Raw genomic sequence first — 21633 nt, 5'->3', positions numbered from 1 at the left:
TTGTGAACTTCCTGTGGGGAAGTATTGAAACCAAATCAGGTTAGGCCACATCTGCTCTGTCCATACGGCATGGATCACTTTCAGAGCAGTTCAAAGGCCAGCCTTTTAGACCTACTCACAGAGGAAGGAGAGGGGCAGCTGGGAACACATGCAGACACATTGTAAACACACATTCTGGTTTACCAGCATAGTTTTGGCCAAGTTTTATAGACAATTTAGAAAAATATCCCCAATCCGGTGCTTATAATTATTAGCTTCTGCTACATGTCTCATCAGGCGGGGAGAACCTGGGGGGTGGGCAATGCAGCCGCACCCTAAACCCCTGATGACTATTTTACTCCTATAGAAGATGGCCCCCTTTTCATGACACAGCTATGGAACTAACATTATCAACAGGCAGGGAGGAGGACCATAAAATGACTGCACCACAATTTATAGTTAACCAGCTCCACTAGTGGTGTGTGTCATAACGGTTACAAGAAAAACCACTAGTCTGGCCAGACCTTGAGGAATTTCCAACATCCTTTGATTTAGCTTTTGCTGTTGCAAGTTGATAGATTCAACTACTGGAGTGAGTATGGAGTAGAGAACATGACTAGACCCAGAGCTCTTAAAGAAGGTAGCCTACTCCAGCATTTTTGTGTGGCACTTTCATGAAGTTGGGAGACTTGCGAGAGTCTAAAAATAGGAATGGTCAAACTCCAAGCTGCAGATGCCCAGATATCTGCTTCTGGAGTCACCATTAAAACACTGGATCCTACACTTTACATAATTCAATAGCATCGTAGAGCCTTTATGCCTGGTAAATGCCCACGTCTCTACATCGCCAGTCAGTAACAGGGTTTCTGTTTCAAATTTTAATGTCCCAATCCAAGATAATCCTGATGACATCATCATAGTTATTTTCTCAGACTTATAGGGAGCTCCTCCCAAGCCACAGAAGATGCCTACAAGTGTTTTCACAGGCTGAGTACTCCTATATAGAATTATACTGAGCTTCATGTGTAAAATCTGTGGAGCGCCCCTTTAAAATTAAGATGAATATTCAGTGTGTGTGTGTGTGCGTGTGTGAGAGAGAGAGAGAGAGAGAGAGAGAGAGAGAGAGAGAGAGAGAGAGTTTGCCTTTCAGAGTTGTTTGTGATTAATTGTCCATATAGGCTGCAGCAAGCCAAACAGCTGACGAAAATGACTGATTAGTGACTCCAGAGGACAGGCATGTCCAGCTCCATATCTTTATGTTCTCCTCCCACGCCCTTTCTGTCTTTGACAGCTGAGAGTCGTTTGGACTAAAGCTTCGAAAACAACCATCACGTTGTTATTGAAGAAGCTAGAGCCCGAGGTGGTAGCACAGGCTCCAAAGGAAAAAAGTCAGTTTTCTTGCCCCCTTTTACCCCTGTGGGAAACTGCGAGACCGCCCCTGGATCAAGTCCCCGCCTTTAAACTCAAATAAGAAGGAAACTTCAAAGGACGTCGGCCGCCGGGGCTCCGCCCTCGCGCTCCCGGACGGCTTCACAAAGGATTTGCCGACGTTCGGGAATTCCGCCTCCAGTTCCTTTTATAGCGCCACTCGTGCGCTGGCAGCGCTCCAGGATCCCGCCCATCCCGGTTACTTTGACAACACAAAGGACTTCACGGAACTCGCAGGCACCGCCTACCTTTCCAAATAAGGGCAGTCTCTCCATGTACGGCAAACAATCGGTGCGAGATTGCCCCTTTCTCTTCCTTATCCCGTTTATATGATCGGAGAGGAACTGCGCTTCAGGTTGGAAGCGGTGCGATCATGGCCGAGCGAGTCCAGCAGCCCCCAGCCAAGCGGCTCTGCTGCAGGCCCGGCTACAACCCGGCATGCAGGCAGGGGCAGCGGGCTGGAGGAGTCCTGTGTGGCGGCGCAGGGTCCGCTCCGGGAGGGTCGGGGAACGGAAAAACGCACAACCCCGAGTCGTTGCTCGACATCGCGGCACGCAGAGTCGCGGAGAAGTGGCCGTTCCAGAGGGTGGAGGAGCGGTTCGAGAGGATCCCGGAGCCCGTCCAGCGGAGGATCGTATACTGGTCATTCCCGAGAAGCGAGAAGGAGATCTGTATGTATTCCTCTTTCAACGCCGGAGGAGAGGAAAGTGGAACTAGCGGGGACAATAATGACGAGACCCAGCTGCCTTTCATACGGGGTGTCACTCTGCTAGAGGGTGGCTGGGTGGACAACGTATTGCAAGTCGGTGAGTGGACTATAACGTTACAATAATGCAGGAAAACAGCCTATGATAAACAAAACATCGAACTGTTTGCCTTTTTCTGTGGAACCTTGCCAGACTTTTAAAGGGCTTGTGTTTGCCTTCCGTAGCCTTGTGTATTATAAACAATGCAGGGTATTTCCACACCAGTCTATAGCTGTGTGAGAATAGCCTATTTTCAGATAAGCCCGTAATAGTAGCCCACTTCTCCTTGTTTTTGCCCACTGAGCGGCGCGCATTGAATTGCCCAGAGCCATCCCAATTGGAAGCTTAGCACTTTGTTCCTATTTTTATGTCTTTCCAGCTCTCCATGCCCCCACCAATGGGTACGCAGACAAAAGCCCCCTATATCTTTTCACCGCTGGCTAAATAGACGATATTTAGAAAGGGTGGGAGGGACGGTGGTTTAAAGCCACAGTGCTTCTATTTTGTTTGCCAAACACCTTTGTGAGACAGACTGGAGCTTTTCTGCTGCCTTCCCAATATTCAGTTAAAGCTCAGGCTATATGCAGCTGATAAAGGCAGAGATACATATATTTCTTTTCTCTCTGCTGCATTATTTGTGGTAAAGCTTGGAGTAAACAGAGGTGCTGTAGGCTCAGCAACCCCCTGCCAGCCTGCCTCCCTGCCTGGCTGGCTGCCTTTGCCAGAGCCACAATATTTCACTGCAATCGTCAGTGCAATAGACTCAGCTGTCAATCCGACTCCCCACCCTTGGAAACGGTTCAGGATTCTAATCCCATTAACCTCCCCAGTTCATCTGAATCTTAATGCATTCTGCAAACAAGATTTTATGCATGATCTTCTTCTTCCTCCCTCCCTCACCCTCTCTGTCTCTCTCCCTTGCTCCCTCTCTCACTTCTTGGCTTACTATTCCTCCAAAGAATCTGTGTGGAGATGGCTTCAGCTCTTGTGGGCTCAGAGAATGTGCAGTGCACAATAGTAGCCATGGAGCAGGCAGACAGGCAGGCAGCTCTCCCTCCCTCTCTGGCCTGTTTACCAGATTCCCCAGCATTAGACTCATTTATGTGCTCACTCTTTTGGGGCTTTGAGAAGCTAAACACTCAGCACGGGGTAAAATAGTATAAGGCGTCATTGAGGAGATATGTACGCGTCTGCTTTGGAAAATAGTGACAATGAGGGTAACAGGGTCATTTTCTTTGGCCACGCATGTGTTTTTGTGTGTGTGAAAGACAGGGAGAGAAAAGAGTATGTGTGGGGGTTTGATAAACACAGAGGGGGATTGTGCATGCATCTGTGTGTGCATGTGTGTATCTTCTTCGTCTGCACGGGCTGTCAGTCTCATCCTGCATGCTCATAGAGAGTGGAGGATGACAGGCGAGTACACAGCAGGAGGAGGGCATGTTATGCTGATTGCAATTTTCGCCCCAGAATTTTTTTTTTAAGCTGGGGAAAATAAAGCCAAGGAAGAGAAAATGATAAATAAAAGATGCAATCTACTCCAGGGGACAGGCAGCCACTGGAGGATGAGGGCTTAAAAGCAGGGCAGCATGGGAGGGGGCTGTCAGCCACATCACACACCACATGTATTGGCCCATCAAACACATACAGTGGGTCTGGCCTGGAAGAAAAGTGCAGGGTGGTTGTCAGGGTGTGTATGTGTGTGTGCACACAAGCGTGCATGCGTGTATGGCTTTGTGTGTGTGCTATCTGTGGGATGGGATTCAATGTTGATGATGAAAGACAGTAGAGCAATAGGATAGATGTGGAGGTTATTGTGTATGGGGGGGGAGCTAATATACTTGAATGGATCTGCTGTCGCTGTATTCCTCTCCTCCCCCTCTCATCTCCTCCTCCACCTCCCTCTCTCCCAAGTGAGCAGCTATAAAACTCTCCATATTTACTCCCCTAAGGCCAACTACCAGCCCCCAGTCTCCTGTGATTATTTATCTTTTTCTCAAAGACATTAATCACGTGCGTTTTCCTTTTTTCCTCCATCTCTTTCCATACATCAGTGCTGCAGAGGGAATGGATAGGGGGGTGGCGTTTAAGGGGAAGAGCAATAGATCGGGTGATATCAAGAAAAAGAGGGGAAGCCTAGAGGGAAAAAGTGGGTGGAAAATGCAAAAGAGGAAAGAGGCATTGAAATGGTGATTGCAAGAGAAGGGGACGTATGAAAGTAAAGAATGAAGCGCAGAGATGGGGAGAGAGTGAGATGGATGGGTTGTTCTTTCTCCCATGTGAGCTCATCTGTTCCAATGCCAGCCTTCGAGATAAATATTCACATATGAATGCAAGTGTTATATAGCAGTCCACTGCTCCTCCTGTTGTAGCCCCGTTATAACAACCCAGCTTCAGCCCTCTTGCACTCTTTGTACTGTCGAATCCGTGATGAATTTGTCAGCCGCTGACCAGGTAGAAGAACACATACCTGACCTCAACCTGTATGAAAAGCTTCTGTGTGTAATAATACATTAAAAACTGCAAATGAACAAAATGGAATATGCATGTTGCTTCGGAGAACAGTCCCATAACAACCGCTGTCTGTCATAAAAATTACATTGTCATGAACTGATCTCTCACTGATGTGCCAAGTTTCAATTTTCTTTAGGTTGTCAATCAGACCGTGCCGTAACTGAGCATAATTTACCGGTGAATATAGAAAACTTCCAGAACTGCCTGTTCTGATCACAGCATCTGCTCTCCAGCCCCCTTGTGTAATTTAGACTCGGCAGCTCATCATGCTGAAAGGAAGGCTAGTATTATGGTGCCCCGTCCTCTAATTATAGAATTCTAATCCTATGGCTCTAACATGGCATGACAAAGCATGTTTGCACTTCATTACCCTCCTTCCTGTTTTAGTCCTCCAGTCTGGGTCAAGTTCATCCCCTCTTCTCATTCATTTATGACATGTACTGTCCTGCTCCTCCTCCCTTTGACCCCTCATCCCCGTATTTCTAACTACACCCCCTCCCCCCTTCTGCCTCCAGGGCTTTGTGCCAGGAGGTAAAAAAAACATAACCCCCACCACCATACACACACACACACACACACACACACACACACACACACACACACACACACACACACACACACACACACCACCACCTCACTCTTACTATCCTGTTACCGTAAGCCCCATGTCCCCATGGAGTGACATACTGATGCCTGGCAGATGTCGCTCTCTGCAATGTCATTAGCGTAGGCTACATGCTACAGCCTATTTATCCAGCTCTCCTTGTTAGACTAATTTTTCACATGAAGCTACATGTCATTTTGTCATGCTGCTGCCCCAAATCTAAGTGATGAGGTGGACACTTTGTTGAGGCTGCTTTAAATTCAATAAGAATGAAAGTAGATATGCATATCCTGTAGCCTATTTTAGGTGTATTTTCCATGGTGGTGGTGTTGGACTAGATAGCCTATAATATTTTGCCTTTCCGCTGCCTAAAATATCACTGAATGTCCATGGCAGTCATGCCTGTTTGAGTGTGAATGTCATCCTCCTATGCTCCACCTATTTCGGAGAATGAATTGGTGTGTGTGTGTGTGTGTGTGTGTGTGTGTGTGTGTGTGTGTGTGTGTGTGTGTGTGTGTGTGTGTGTGTGTGTGTGTGTGTGTGTGTGTGTGTGTGTGCGCGCATTTGCCTGTGTCTGTCTTGTGCTTCTGCATGCTCATAACTCAGGTTAATTTGTTCACGCTCTGGAGAATCTTAATTAGGTTTCTGCGTCATCTACTCTCTCTCTCACCCTCTTTTTATCATGATGTCAATGAAACAGTGAAATAACAACCAGGCTGGTGGTTCCCTGTTTTTTAACCTGTTCCTTTATTGTAACACAGATGGTGAAAATCATAACACAGACTTTCCTAAACCTTATGCTTAGCGCACTTTAGGTGTGTGAATAGGGGAGCTGTAGCACCATATGTCACTTCCTATTGACTTGAAATCACACGTGTGCTTAGCATTCAGACAGAGCCGCGACAATATCAGACATAATTTACAATAATACAACACCTAGACACGGACAACACCCACAAAACAAAGGGGCTGATAAAACAACAAAGAATATTTGCACACACTAGTAGGTTATTGTTTGTGTGACAAAGCAGTAAGCCAAATGCCAAGGAGAAATCTGTACCACTTACAAAGGTGGAGTAACATTGAGCATGTTTGTGCAAGAACACACTCATGCACGCACACACATTCTTTTTTTGAACTAAGAATTCACAAGGCTCTTCAAAGGGCTTCTTGAGGACCCACGTCGACATTTCAAGCATTTTGTCCACGAAGGTGCAGAATTTAAGATACCAAACGTAAATCTTGCATGAGCATGTTGTCTGCGAGACGCTATCAGGCTGAGCTGGGCTTTTGGTGGGTGAGGGCTTATTCTTTTTGTTTGTGTGTGGGCTGTTTCTTTTCATGTGGGTGGATCTGGTTTTATTTTCCTGTTAGGTTAGAGAGTTCCTTTATCTTTTTACAATGCCCGTCGAGAATGAGCCCACATGCCTACCACCAAAGACAGAGAGAGACAGAACGCTTCTGAATATGCTGTTTTTCCTGTGTGAATATCTTGTAAAAAGGCTCAACTTGTGACTCAGGACTTAAAGAGATGCTGACACAATATGACTCAGGACTTTTTGAAAAACATTCCCCCAAAAAACGTTTCATGTTATTCTAAATAATTAGCTATGGAGAGGTTATTTTTTTTGACGAATCTGGGAAAGTAAACCTTAAAGTCAGATAATCAGACTACTTTTTTTTTCTTAGCCAAGCACTAAGGTGAGACTGTTGAAGGAGCAGTGATCCTGGATCCGGTGCCTCAGCCATGTGACTATCCCTGGGCTTGTATCGTCATGGAAACATGGCTGAGCCTAGAGCTAGTGTAAACAAATGGCTGTCCAAGAGAGAGAGAGGGAGAGAGAGAGAGAGAGAGAGGCAGCAACCACATCCATGTGAAGAGTCTTTAGGGAAAGTGCTCTCTCTCTGACTGTGTGTATCTGAGAGACTGAGAGGAGCAGATTCCGGGCCTTTGTCATAATATGTTGGTTGAATGGAAAGAAGATAGGATACATTTCAGCTGTCGCGTAATGGAAACACGTTAGCTTAGTCTTTGTGTGAGTGTGTCTGTGTGAGTGCATGCAAATATGGCTGCACAGATGTTTGTGTTGGCAAAAGATTGTGCATTGTATATAGTTTTTAATGTTTCCAGTTTAATATCGTTTGCTATGTAATATTGCTAATATCTGGATTTACAAATTGTCCAGGCAATAAGGGGTTTCTATTTATCTCTAGTTGCGTAGAATATCTTCCATGCAAGATGAAGTTAGAGTAAGCATCACTGTAAATCTCAAATGTGTTAAAATGATAATTACTTTCATTCTACTCATAATGAGTTTCAGCACAGGCTCAATTTCCGCCTTCGATTACTTACAGACAGTAAGCCACTTTTCAGTCTGGGTGGCCCCCTCAAGGATTGAACCCATAAAGCAAACCCTGACAATGCCGTGCTGTATCCATTGAGTGATAGATGACCACTGATTCTTTTTCTAGCCCTGTCATGTTCCCAGCATGTCAGAAGTTTCCAGAAGGTCCCAATGGTTGTCACAGCCCCAACTCCAAACTCTAACCAAGCCATCCTCAGACCCAGATGTGCCTCTAGATAGATTATTCCCACCACAGACCATAACTTCCTCTAGCCAGCCATGTTCCATCTTCTACACCCAGCCATAATGGTCTCCTGCTCTTCACATTTCCAAGACTGTACCCAAGATGTACCACTAGACATCTCAAGCTAGCTCTGTCTGCCTTATTTCCAGTCCTTCCACCTGACTGGAGCCAGCCTAGTCCCATTCCTGGTCCCAGACATAGCTGTTTCCTCCCTGCCCCTCTTAAATCACCATTCCCAGTTCCAACCCTAGCCACCTTGCATCTGCCACACTCCCAGGCCTATTACCAATTTGCCCAAAGACCACGCTTCAGAAATTACCCCGCACACTAAAACTGGCCCATTTTCAGAGACGCTCAATGTACAAGATCAGCATTGCCCCTGTTAAAATAAACCAGCTAAAGTAATAAAGTTCCAGCGTGAGCTCTCTAACGTCTGCCCCAGTCCCCGTTCCAGCTTGACTTGTCTCCTGTCCCAGACTGTGGCTGCTGGGTGTGCGTCAGCACAGCTCCTCGGCTGGCTGACTCTGTCTAGGAATCCAGTGCTCCTTCCACAGAGCTCCTGCCCCTCTCTTCTCTGTGAGCACAGGGAGCAGGCGATAGAAAGGCTACTAAATCCACAACGACAAGGCCCTATTAAAGGCTGTTTTTTCTATTTCATTTAATGACTTTTATTACCAGCCGCCCTTCTCTCTTCGATTTGGCAATAATAACAACAGGGGAATGCAGCACTCAGCGATCTCCTATCTGATGCTCCCTTTCACTTTTTTTTCTTTTTAATGAATTCCTCTTTGCACCAATGGGCTGCTGAAATAAGCACAAAGCAGTCCAAGACTCTGCTTACTGCAGTGGAAGGTTCAATGTATGTATACTCTGTCTGTGTGTTCATTTACTACATAAGTATGAGAATACATGTTAAAGACTACACATGCTTTCACTGATGCCACAGAACAGAGCTTCTCTGTGCAGTTTGGTCAACAGCTGTTTCTCCCCAGAAGCCAAATAGCTCTGGATCAGCCCAAAGGCAACAAATGATTTGTGTGTGTGTGTGTGTGTGTGTGTGTGTGTGTGTGTGTGTGTGTGTGTGTGTGTGTGTGTGTGTGTGTGTGTGTATGCGCACATAATCACTGTATACTTTGCTTAGAGAGTAGAAAGTTACCTGCTGTTGTCCCAGATTAAAGGCAATATTTTTGCAATATTTTTTGAAAACTGAAGGGTATAGCAAAGAATATCTCTACTTTCGCTCATAGTGCTTGCTCTACATTAAAGTAACTTTTACCATAGCCTCTGCCTGTCGAGAAGAGGCTGTGTTGTGACAAACTAACTTTGACTCTTGTTATTGTAAATTAGTTGGTTTGAGAGTGGAGTGTTGATTTACCCCTTCAAGCTGCTTCCTGGACAAACATATTCTCCACCAAATACTTGGTTTATCTGTGTGTGAATATGAGCATGTGCGTGTGTGACTTTGTGTGTTAATGGCTCAATGAGCATGTTTATGGCTGTGTGTGTGTGTGTGTGTGTGTGTGTGTGTGTGTGTGTGTGTGTGTGTGTGTGTCAGGCTGAATAAAGGTGAGGTATGTTAATGATAAGAGGGTGGATGACATTCCCGTCTGTCATCATTCCCACCCTATCCCATTTCCACTATTGCACACACACACACACACACACTAGCTTCTGCACACATGCTTTAAGACACACACGCTCGTCTCATGGTGCCAGCGACTTGGCGCCTTAGAATAAACAACAGCAGAGGATGAGGGTTTACCTGCCTCTGACCCCTATTGCACACACATACACACCCCGACAGAGGTGTTCACTCATCGACTGGTCCCTCCCCCAGCATTGAGCTGGCCCAGTGTTGACCTCTTTACTTGACCCCCAGGGATTTACTAAAGTCAAAGGTCAATCTGGTCAGATTGTCCCTCCAGTGGCCGATTGCTCTTCTTGAAAGACGGGCCCATGCTCACATTATTGTTTTCCAATAAACAGCACCTGACCAAAGGAAAAGATTGCTTGCTTGATTGAATGTGTCTTTTGCATGTTCCAGTAAGCAATTTCTCACCTGAGAGATCAGTCCGAGAGGGGACATAGTATAAGCCCAGTTTTGTGTTTGTCCTTTTGTGGAACAATTGGGAATCCGAGCCAGATTGAGAGGGGGAGTTTACCCCTTCTCTCTTCTTGTCCGGGAGGCTCAAGTGCCGTGTGAGCTATGCAGAGGAGGAGGTCCTGAGAGTGTGAGGTACCCCTGGCTGCGCCTGGTCCAACGATGTCGTGGCTGTGTGGCATGTGAGACATGCATTCACTGCTCTGTGGCAGAGCTGAATAGAGCTAGAAAAGCTCTCCAGGCCTGAGAGACAGAGAGACAGACAAATAAAGAGAATGAGAGACATTCAAAGGGAAGGAGAGGAAGGCTTTCAACAGACTATGGAATTTAGTTTGTCCCTCTAAAGAGTTTTATCTTGAAGGACTTCTTTCTTTTTCTTTCTTGCTCATTTCCTTGCTTGCTTGGTTTTTTTTCTTACCTCATTCCTGCCCTTTATCGTCCTGTCGTCTTATTTTCTTGCTCTTCTATTCCTAATCACTCCATACCTGTGCCTATCCTTCTTCTCTTTCATGCATTCCTTCCTTGTGTTTATAAGCTCTCATGATCTCTTTTTCTCCCCCTCTCAATTTTCCAGTTTCATTTCCCAAGCCAGGCAATAGAAACTCATATCTTATTTACACTGCCCCTATCTAGATACAGCATGTTTCCATAGTGTTTCCTGTGTCTGAACTCCCAAAGGAAGGCTAGCCGGCTAGCAAGCTCCTGCTCTCTGTGCTTCGCTCAGTGCTAGCAGTCTGCATCCAGACCTATCACTGTTTCTTCATTTAGACACTCTGTTTACCACGTTCTGGAATTAGGAGAGGACCAGGACATGGCCTATTTGCTATTTGGTGTCTTTCTCTGAAGTTTGTAAATGATCTTCACCCTTATGTTTTCCGAGTATTGAGGACCATCCTAGAATCTTTTCAAGGTTCGGCATGCTATGCCCTTCAGAAATTCATCTGGTGTCATTACTTTTTATGTTAGTCATTTAGCTGATGCGCTCAATTAGCAGTTCAGTGCTCAGTGTCTTGCTCAATGACACTTTGAATGCTTCGTTCTTGATTTAAATCAATATTTTTTTTTTTTACCAATTATAGACAAAATTTTGTGTTTTATATGTGTGTTCGGTTGCTTGTGTTTGGACAATATTGAACATCTGATAACTTTGGCTTCATTTGTTTGAAAAAAGGGGACTGTGTTGAAAATGATGCCTTTATTTCTCAAAGTAAGGTATGACTTTCATATCTTAACTAAAACTAGGGTATCAGCATTAGCAATGAAAAACTGAAACCATACCCAGCCCTATTTTTTTTTTACAGAGCATTGTAGTTGCTGGGTTTGAATCTGGGTATTTTGGGATGCATCGTTTGCAGTAAGCCTTTGTCAGAAAAAAAAGCTGTGACTGCTTTTTATCATTAGTGGGTAGTGGGAAATTAGCTATGTATCAGGTTGTGTCTATGCCATGTTCTGCTCATAGAACCATACAGAACTTGAGTGTAGGTGAAGTACAGATCTACCATTGTTGTTACTTGGCATTGTTGAGGATGACTGTCTGCCACTGTGTGTTATTGCCACCCGGTCTGTCTGCATTCTTGCCCAAAACCTACTATCTGGCCGCCTGTCTGTCTGCCTGGCTGTCTGGCTAACTGTTAGCTGGCTAGTTGTCCCTCCTGGGTGGCTACATCACCTCACCTCCTACCCCCCTCACAGCCAGTGACAACCCAGCCCAGGGAGACATGGGTAATGGTCCTCTCTGATGTACAGCCTGACTCAATTGGACTGGATGGCAGACACACGCCTAAAATAACAAAAGGAGGGGAGAGAAAGAGGGGGGTGGAGAGGGAGGAGGGGAGGGAAGGAGCGAAGCGATCGATAAAGCAGGGACACATCGCCTAATAAAGATTTATTCCTTTTTTTCCCCCTCGCCATCCGCCTTGGCAGGACAGAGAGGGGGAGGAGAGAATGTGATTAGTGGACTTCTTCTCCCAGGGTGCCTCTGATAGCATGTGCGTACGCGTGCACAGCAGTATGTATGTCCCAACACGTTGTGTGTATTTTTTGCATCTCTTGTGTGTTTATCGCATGTGTCTCTCCCTCTCCCGAGAGCAAAGGGGGTTAAAAACAGTCTCTGTCGTTTGTTCTGCCGGCAGTGGCACTAGTAGCTGCAGCTGTGTCCCTGCCTCTCTCTCTTCCTGTCAGCTAATATTTAGTTAATCTTTGGTCTGGGACCTACGGGACTGGCCGGAGCTCCTGGTGCCCCATCCATCTCGCACTGATCTATATTCCATGCTGGATCCCTGTGCCATTAACCACCACCGAGGGGAGGAGAGAAGGGGATGGAGAGGCGTAGAGGTAGAACGAAGAGGAAAGGGTAGATGGGTGGAGGGAGAGCCATAGAGAGACACGAGAGTGATGGAGAAAAAGCAATAGAAGAAAGGGGAGGGGGGGCTGTCTACCGTCTCAATACTAAATGAGTGGGAAAGGGAGAGTAGAGGTGGGCCGGCTATTCCAGCCATGCACAAAAATGTCTCCCCCTAATTTGGAGGAAAAGTCGAATAATAATTGCAATGTAAGAAATGTGGGATGCATTTGTCAGGTTTTTTGTTTATTTTTGGAGCGTACCGCTCCCATTCATTCCCTCCCACCTCCTCTTATTCCCTCCCTTATTGGATACTGCCCTGATCAAGTCCTTTATATCGAAGAGTAGGTGGAATTACTTCAATCCAGCTAAAAAGAGAAATAATCAACAGAGAGGTTTCCACAATGAAGTGTGAAAGGTTGAGGAGGAAAAAGGTGGTGTAGATGGTGGTGGAGGAGGAGAAGGAGAGGGGAAAAAAGAGGCAGAGGTGTGGGAATGAGTAATCCATATGCATAGAGTAGGCCACTTCATTGATATGCATTGTGTAGCTATGGGGGGGTCCACCTGTGAAGGCTCCAAGTGCTGAGTCACTCACTAACACACAGACTAAATGCTTTTATCCCAGACGCCTGGTCCATCTGAATGGAATATAATAGGCCATAAAGTGCTTTGCTAGCAGTGGCTGCTTGCCCCATGGCAAACCCTCGCCCTTCGCTCCCCTACTCCAAATCTCATTTCACCACTTTTATGGAAACAAAGCATGTACGCGCTCTGCTTTGATTACATCGGGGGGTTTTTGTCCTCCTTTCAATGTTTTCTCTTCTTTCCATCCCTCTTTCCCTGTTGTTCCTCCTGCAGTGCTTCTCAGGCCGCCACAGAGAGCTCTCTCTTCTCACTTCAGCCCTTCTGTCTACACTCCCTGCGTTCCTCCCCCCTTCAGTCATGTGTGATCCCTTTGCTGCTGTGTGTGTATGTCTGTGTGTTTGTGTTTGTGTGTGTGTGTGTGTGTGTGTGTGTGTGTGTGTGTGTGTGTGTGTGTGGGGCACCTGTTTGGGATTTCGGTGTGTGTTTAGGGTCATGCCTGCAGGTCGTGCGTAATGAATAGCAGGGCTGTTGCTGAAGCACAAGTGGTTGAGAAGGAGGTAGCCAGAGAATAGCGCACCAGTGACGGAAGGAGAGGAGGAGGATGGAGGAGGATGGAGGGATGGATGGAGGGATGGAAGAGAGGAATGAGGGAGCAGGAGGACCAGCGAGGGAGGAAGGGAAGAGTGGTTGCGAAGCCAGTGAGCCTTAACCACCTTCTGTCAGTATGTCTGCTCTCAGCGCTGTTTTCTCTCTCATAGGAATCTAATGGCTTTTCCACTGTCCTCTTTCCAAACCTCCACCACCACCACCCTCTCCCCGTCTCTCTTCTTTCTCTCCCTCTCTATCGACATGCTATTTTTTTCCCTTTCTTACTCCATCTCCTCTCACTTTCCACTTCTCTGTTAAAATTCTCCCCCGAAGTCTCTGCGCTGTCTTCCCCTGCTACCTCTCCTCCCTCTCTCTCTTCCTACTTCCTTCCAGCTGCTGGCCAGGGGAACAGCTGACTAAATCTAAAGCTGGGGCCCCTGGCTCTGGCCCCGGCCCCAGCTCCAGCTCTGCCACAGCCTCCTCCTATTCTCAGCCCCCCCCTCCCTCCATCCCTCCTCTGGCCTCTAGCCCTGGCTCCTCTCTCAGCAGCCCCAGCTCAGCCCTGGCCCTGCCTCTGTGCCTCGGCTCCAGCCCTGCCTGACTCTCAGCAGTTCCCTCCAACCACCCCCCTCCATCCCACTTCGGAGCTGAAAAGCCTCAAAACCCCTCTCTTTCTTTCTCTCTCTCTCTCTGTTGTGCCTATAAGCCTGCCCTCTCTCTTTCTCTTTTCTGTTTTTTCACTCTGTATTTCTTGCTAATTCACTTGCTCCCCCTCCTCCCTCCTCCCCGCTCTGACGGGCTGTAGCTGGGCCCCTGGTACTGTCCCAACTTATCTGGACTGAGGCCTCATCCAGGTTGGCTGCAGTTCAGTTCTCTGGCTCCAATACCCAGCCTCTCTAGCCAGGCATCTTTCTCTCTCTGGCTAGTAATGTTAGTCACTGTAACTCATTGTGGCTTGCTTTACTCCGAGCCACGTTCGGCTTGTACATTTGGTCATTTCTGGCTCAACACTTCCTGTGAAGCTCTGTGTATCCTTGTGTGTCTCCTTGTCTCCTCTACTCTCACTTCAGTACGTCTCTTTAACTTGTGTAGACAGGCTCAGCCCATGCACAAACACATACGCTCAGCACACAAACGCGTGCATCGTGCGAGAGTGTGAAGCATATGACACATGATTGGCAGCATGGGGATGATGGGGAAAAGCAGCGAAAGGGGAAGTGGGCCTTGTCACATCTCCAGGCAAGCCGGGGGCTCGAGTTTGATCGCTGCCCAGGGAAGGGAGCCTTTGTCCCTCCCCCCTCCCCAACCTCTGTGGCTGTCAGAGCGAGGCTGCAGGCTTGTGTGATTAGGTGCAGGCCCAGGTTCTGCCATCACTCTCCGGAACAGACGTTGCCCTCAGAAGACACCTGTCAATGCTCTTCCTCCTCTCTGACACCCAACTGCACTGAGATGAGCGACAGAGGGCTGACAGACTAAAGTTCAGAGAGCACCCCACAGCTACAGTGGGATGCATGCACACACACACACACACACACACACACACACACACACACACACACCCTTTGTGTGGAAGTGGGCCAAGGAAGCCCAGGCAGGAAGAAGAAGTTAGTCTGCACCAGTCGAGGCGACATCAGAATCTTCTGGAACACCTCGCAACTCCTCACAGATTATTATTCAGCCCACTCCCTGTCTGTCTAATGCCCAATACAGCCTTTGTCGTTCTTGCTGTCTTTGTTGTCATTTTCTGTTGTTTTGTTTTGGTTTTGTGTGTATGTGTGGAGAGGAAATTGGGGGGAAAGCAGCAAAAGTTTCCTTTTGGAGTCACGTTTTCTCTTGTTGACTGACAGATGCGGGACGATGAAAGCAAATCACAACGTGCCACCGACTTCAAAGGTTCCTGTGTTCCGCCGTTTATTGGCAACAACGCACAACAACCTCTCTCCCGATGTGGATTCTTCAAAATAGGGAGGGAAAAAGCTAGACGAAACAGAGGCAGATGACAAAAGAAGCTACCGTCCAAACAGCTAGAGGGGGTAGAGGGAGGAGGAGGGGTGCTAAATAATCAGACCTAAGCACTGTAACCGAATCGGACTGCTTTTCAAAAGCATTTTCAATCAAAACGGGCTTTTGATGCGCACTGATTCTGATACCAGGGATGTTTGAGTAGAGAAAAAGTGACGGCTTGAAGTTGTAAAGAACTCTCTGCTTTGGGGGAGCTTTGGTTCCTCACTGACTTTTTTTTTGGGTGTGTTTGGAGTCTGTGTGTGTGTGTGTGTGTGTGTGTGTGTGTGTGTGTGTGTGTGTATGGACCAGAGCAACAGTAATTAGCTAAGTGCAAAAGCTAAGATGAAGTAAGCCGCTTGGTTCTGCTCTCCTAACCTTATAGACTCCCTCTCTCTCCCTTTTATTCTTTCTCTTGTCCAGGATGGCACCCCATTGACTGCCACTGACCTAATTTGGGCAAATTTCACTGACCTACTTCATGGGTGAATGCTGACTTGCCCAGGGGAGGGGATTCTCTCACATACACATACACATGCACACATTTTCTTTTCCATCCTTATGATTAATATGCAGACCCTCAACCCCCTTTACGGTTGCTATGGTGCTGGGCATGTAACCCCTCAGCTGTGCCCTACACCCCCCCCCCGTTAAACCCCCTGTCATTGCCTCCTTTGGCACTCTGGCATCCCAAACGAACGTAATGAGGATCTCAAAGTACGGACACGTGGTAAAATATAAACAAAGCACTTGGCCTTTGTTTCATGTGGTCTCAGAGGTGACATAGTCCTTTACTTCTCAAGTCTCTGAAGAGACATAATCAGCGTAATTGCATACGAATGTGATTATTCTTCTGTCATCTGTGAAAATGCTAATTTGAGCAAATTTGATCAAACAATGTGGATATGCTTTGCGATGTGCAGACAATCACAGTAATTCCTTTACAAAGTTAGATGGATAGAAACTACTGTCTGTGGAGCAATGGTGATCCCATAGGAGGACTGGCATCTTTAACCCACTTGTATTAAAATGAATTCAAGCATCATTGCGTCCCTCCAGCAGATTAATTCCCAGTTGACCGGACACATATGATCCTCTGGTGGGTTTTGGAAAAGGTCTTGTCATAGTTGGATTAGTTTTGCCCTTTTTAACGTGAGGATGATTAGTAATAAACTTCTCTGCCTGCAGCCTCCCACGAGGACATGGTAGTTGGAAGCAAGTCTAACCTGATTCAGTGTTTTGGTCACGCTCATGTATTATTCTTCGCAAGCTTTTGTGCAGCCGTGCTCGTGTGTTTGAGAAAGAATGAGAGAGGTATTTGTATTTTTGTTTCTATGTGTGTGGACCTGCCTGCGTTCCTCTGTGCTCGCATGTATGCAAGGTGTGTGCCCCCACAAATGCAACCCATGAATGCAGACACACACACGTACATACACGCTCGCACTGGGCAGACATGTGTTGTCATGGCAACACATACAGATATCAACAAAAGAGGCTCCAGGGTGAACATTGTCTCCCTCTTGTCCAGCAGGGTGCAATTTATCTCAATGCAGCCTTGAAAGGCAGCTATTTACATGAAACGAGAGCCGTTTCTGGGAAATAGGGGTCTCTCTGAAGGTTTTGATGTCAGCTGCCTGCTTTTAGCTTGAGAGTGGAAACCTAAACCATCCAGAGAGGGAGAGGGAGAGCGAGGGAGACGAGCGATCTGTAAACCTACTGAGAGAGCTCAGTTCCCTCATGTGGTTGCAGCTCTTCACCCTGAAAGTCTCTCACTGTTTCCCCTCAACACACTCTGAGAAGGCCAAGCGTAGCGTGTGATTTTAGATGCTTACAGTTTGCACAGAGTAAATCTAACCCCCTTGCTTTATAGCTTATCCTTAAGAGAGTGGTCCTAACATCAACGTCAATATTTACAGGAATAGCCCGCAGGCAAGAGAATCGACCACCACGATTCAGCAGAGACATATTCAACCTTTCTCCTGCACCCTCCCCCCCTCTCCTCTTTCCCTCACTTGTCTTCATCCAGGGTTATTCCCGTTCTCTGCAGCAGCCCGCCGATCACGGCGCCAGGTGGCTGAGATATTTGTCTTTGGGTTGCCTTTGTTTTGTATTTGTGTGTGTGTGTTTGTACAAGGTGCGCCCCTGTAGACGCGTGTGCAGCATCTTCGACGGGGCTGTGGCTTTGACACAGGCTCAGCGGCTGTTTGAGAGATGCTGGATGACGCGTGTCAAGTGATATTAAATGTGAGAGAACTTCCCCTCCTCCCTCATTCACTCCCCCCTCTGCTCTGCCCATCCCTCTGCTGTGGACTGTGTCTACTGTGGTTAGTGTGAGCTATGACACTTTTCATTGGGGTTTTTAGGGGGGAAGGCGCCATGTCTGATGTACGAGGCCTCACATCTCTGTGGGTAAAGTGGACACTTTGGCCTACATAAGCTCTCGGAAGGTCAATGGATATACAGCTGAATAGGTACACATACTACTCTTGCCACATTACATGTGCTTTGCTTTTTGTAATTTCAGAATCCAAACAAATCTGTGTTGAGGTGGTTGGTTTGTGAGCTACATGTTTGTCTGTGGCGATTATAATTGCTTGGTAATTGCTAAGAGAGATGCTGCTGTAAATCCAGGTCACTCTCAGAAAAGGCTACCTACCTATTTAGTTTTTTACAGTCTTATGATCATTGTGTTTAAGAAGAAAGACAAAGATGTAGGTAGATTTGTTCGGCCACTACAATGAAAAGGAGAGTGGCATGTAAAAGGTTAACTTTTCTGGTGAATGTATCATTTCTCTGTGGTGTGTGTGTGTGTGTGTGTGTGTGTGTGTGTGTGTGTGTGTGTGTGTGTGCGTGGTGCGTGCGTGTGTATCTGCTTCAATCGGTGTCAGGTAATAATGTGGAAGTATGAGTAGAGGGCCAGTGTGCTCAGTGCTATAATGGGACAGCCTGAGCCAGGGGATGTTGGGCAGGGGCGGGTTTATGCCAGGATGTGGCATGCGCCGGCGAACAGAGAACAGCGGGCGTGACCTCGGTGACTCCAGGAAGGAAGGGGTTAAGCACGAGCCGGCAGGGCTGCATGGGCTGCGTTACGCAAACTGGCGGCTGGCTGGAGCTGAAAGGGGAAGTGCTGAGCTCAGAGGAACACTGGCTCAGAGCCATCACTCCCTCCTCCCTGCTCTGAAACTCCCCCCTTCGCCTCCCCTGGCCCTCTTCCCCACCTCCCCGCTACAGCTGAGCGCTCCCCATGCTTCCCACCGCCAGGCGTGGTGATGTGTGTTTGTGTGTCTGTGTGCCTGTGCTGGAATGCAGCTTCCCCCTCGGCTGGGGCCTGTGTGTGTGTGTGTGTGTGTGTGTGTGTGTGTGTGTGTGTGTGTGTGTTTGTGTATTGGTGTGCACGTGTGTGTGTTTGTGTGTGTGTGTGTGTGTGTGTGTGGCTGTCTGGAATGATGCCTCCCCTTGTCTAGTGTGTGACGTCAGTACACACAACGGGTCAGCTTAGGGCTAGGCAACGTTCTGTGTGTGTGTGTGTGTGTGTGTGTCATGGGAGGGGGGAACAGGGGAGGAGTCAGTTATTGGAGAGAGAAAAGGGAAAGAGGAGGGGCTGTTTGTGAGCAGAAGGAGGTTGACTGCAGGGAGTCACTGAAGCCAGTATGCGTGCATGCATGAAGGCATCATGAGTGTGTGTCAAAGGGTGGGGTAGAGTGTGTGTGTGGGTGTGTGTGTGGTGGAGTGTGTCGGGTGACTTTCCAAACGAAATGGGAAGGGTAAAGAGTGTAAGGTTATTTCCTGGCGTGGGCAAGTGAACCTAAAAATGCACACATCCTCGCACGTGTGCGCACACAGTCATGCTGTAGTTTCCAGTCCAGTGCTGTTAGCGCCCAGCTATTTTCATATGCAAATTAATTCTCTTCACTTTCAGCCATGTTAGTTTCCACAGTAGTGGCTTTTTTGTCTGTGTGCTGTGCTAGCTTTACACAATCTTTGCTACATTTTGTTCTGTTTTTACCCTTTTTTGTTTTTTAATCCTTTGATGTCAAGACACATTTTTGAAAGCTGTTTTATCAAAAAGATTAATCACCAAAGGATTAACAGGGCAAAGTTCAAATTAAGCAAGAGAAACACATTTGTAATCAATGCTGACAGGCACAGCAAATGTCATTTTGGCACACTTGCATTCTGCATGTAATTTATGCGTGAGGTCTAACAAACACAGCTTCCTCCTCACAAACACACATTCCAAAACCAATGTAAATCATGTATTTCCATATTCTTTGGTTATTCTTTTTACAATGTCCTCTGTGCAGTCTTTGTGACCGGCACAGACAGGCTCGCCTCCTTCGTAGGAAGAAGGACGCTAGCGCTATAATGTCTCGACAGTATAGGTTTGTCATCAGGAAGACACTCAAACCGTGAAGTAGCAGACAATGGCTTTTCAATGGATCCCATTACCTCCGTCTATAGCTTGCGTGGCTCTACTGGGACAGACCTCTGCTAATTACACACATTCATTTCCAGCCAGCTGTAATTTCATTCACACTAATGAACCTTGCACATGGATTGGGATAATGTATAGTTAATGTACAGCCAGGAGACGAAATTAGCAGGCTAGTGGCTTCTCCAGTGACAGAGATTTGTTGAATAGCGGTTAAAGGGACACGCAGGTGCCATTCTGAAATTGCACCTAATAGTAATTTTAGACTAAAGCGTTTAATAGCTAACTACCACAAACATAGCCTGCTTTGTTAGAGAGATGATTTTAAATGTCAATGCTATCATCTTTTTAATGTAATCAATCGCTGTGACATTATGGTGTGTAGCTATTCTAAGAAATATTGTTATCTGCATTTAAAAGAATAGTTTGACATTTTGGATAATACGCTTATTTTCTTTCATGCCTAGAGTTCATTAAGAAGATTGACATTAGTTTTATTTGTACAGTAAATATGAAGCGACCGCCAGCAGCCAGTTAGCTTAGCATTAATACTGGAAACGGGGGGAAACAGCCAGCCTGGCTAAGGCAACTAGTCGTTTCTACACTTTCTTTGTACGGATTAAACAAATGAGATATGCTGTATTAGAGCCGCTGATAGGTGTATTTTGTTACCTTTGTAGAGAGTCAGGCTAGCTGTTTCCCCCTGTTCACATTTTTTTTTTTCTAAGCTAAGCTAACCAGCTGCTGGCTCCAGCTTCATATTTACTGTAAAGACATCACAGTGGTATCAATCTTTTCTAATTCATCTAATGCTGTGCCAGAGTGGTGAAGTGTATTTCCCAAAACTTGAAACTATTATACTAGCTAATTCTCCAAAAAAGAAGCAGCCCCAAATATGTTTTTCCCCCAGCATTTCAGGTTTCTTGCAACTGCGTCTTCCATCTGTTACTAACAGAACTCATTTTCTCATCACTTTATCCTTTTTCTCTCGTGTTGATCACATCCCAGAACAGAGGCTTCACTGTCTTTCTGTACTGGTCAGCCTTCTGAACGTCAACCTTTGGGATCAGTCAGCAGAGCAGTAATGCCAGCTCTGCCTGACAGGCCCGATCCAGCAAAATTAGAATCCATTTTGAAAGTGATAGTTAGAAAATTGCAAGTCATTCCTGATGTACCGCATGGCAACTAAGTGGCAGCAGCCCAGTAGTCGACTGTCATTTCAACCGCCAGCTGATGACAACTCCAATCACCCACACAGCCGTCAATGCGCACACACACACACACACAGATTTTCTCTTCCTCCCATCCCTATGATTAGCATGCAGATTTTGCTGTCAGAATCTCAAGCGGAAGTAAAAGCATTGAAATTCATAGAATATCTCAAAACATTCATTTATGCTCGTTTGTGTCTGTCGGGATGAGCATTCAGACTGTGAGATAGTACGTGAATGTTGGTGCACACGTGCATGTGTGTGGATGTGCGAGTGATGAAAACACACCCGTGGAGAAAAAGAGCTTTTTGGTCTACCAGAGGGTTTAAGGCATAAACATGGCCGCCCCTGGAGCTCAGCTGTGTTATTCCAGCCCGTCCCACACCTAGGACACACACACGCATGCACACACACGCCTGGAGCAAGGTCTCCTGCAGAATAGCATTGATCTCTGTTTATAGTCTCTGTATGGGTGCTTCCTTATAGGACCACACACACATGTGCTCATTGTTACTCA

General features: G+C 46.7%; 1 protein-coding gene across 2 annotated transcripts in view; it reads left to right on the top strand.

The window, feature by feature from the left end:
• The first annotated feature begins 1780 nt into the window (after nucleotides 1-1780).
• The window catches only part of LOC139284125 (zinc finger SWIM domain-containing protein 6), a 42650-nt gene continuing 22797 nt past the window's right edge, over nucleotides 1781-21633 (top strand). For both annotated transcript variants that reach the window (XM_070904302.1, XM_070904301.1), the window contains exon 1: nucleotides 1781-2213. In XM_070904302.1, the coding sequence (XP_070760403.1) occupies nucleotides 1781-2213 (433 nt within the window). The remainder of the gene's footprint in view (nucleotides 2214-21633) is intronic.

This window comes from Enoplosus armatus, chromosome 4 (genome assembly GCF_043641665.1).
Source record: "Enoplosus armatus isolate fEnoArm2 chromosome 4, fEnoArm2.hap1, whole genome shotgun sequence".
Classification (NCBI taxonomy): domain Eukaryota; kingdom Metazoa; phylum Chordata; class Actinopteri; order Centrarchiformes; family Enoplosidae; genus Enoplosus; species Enoplosus armatus.
This window is presented reverse-complemented; position numbering and strand designations above follow the sequence as displayed.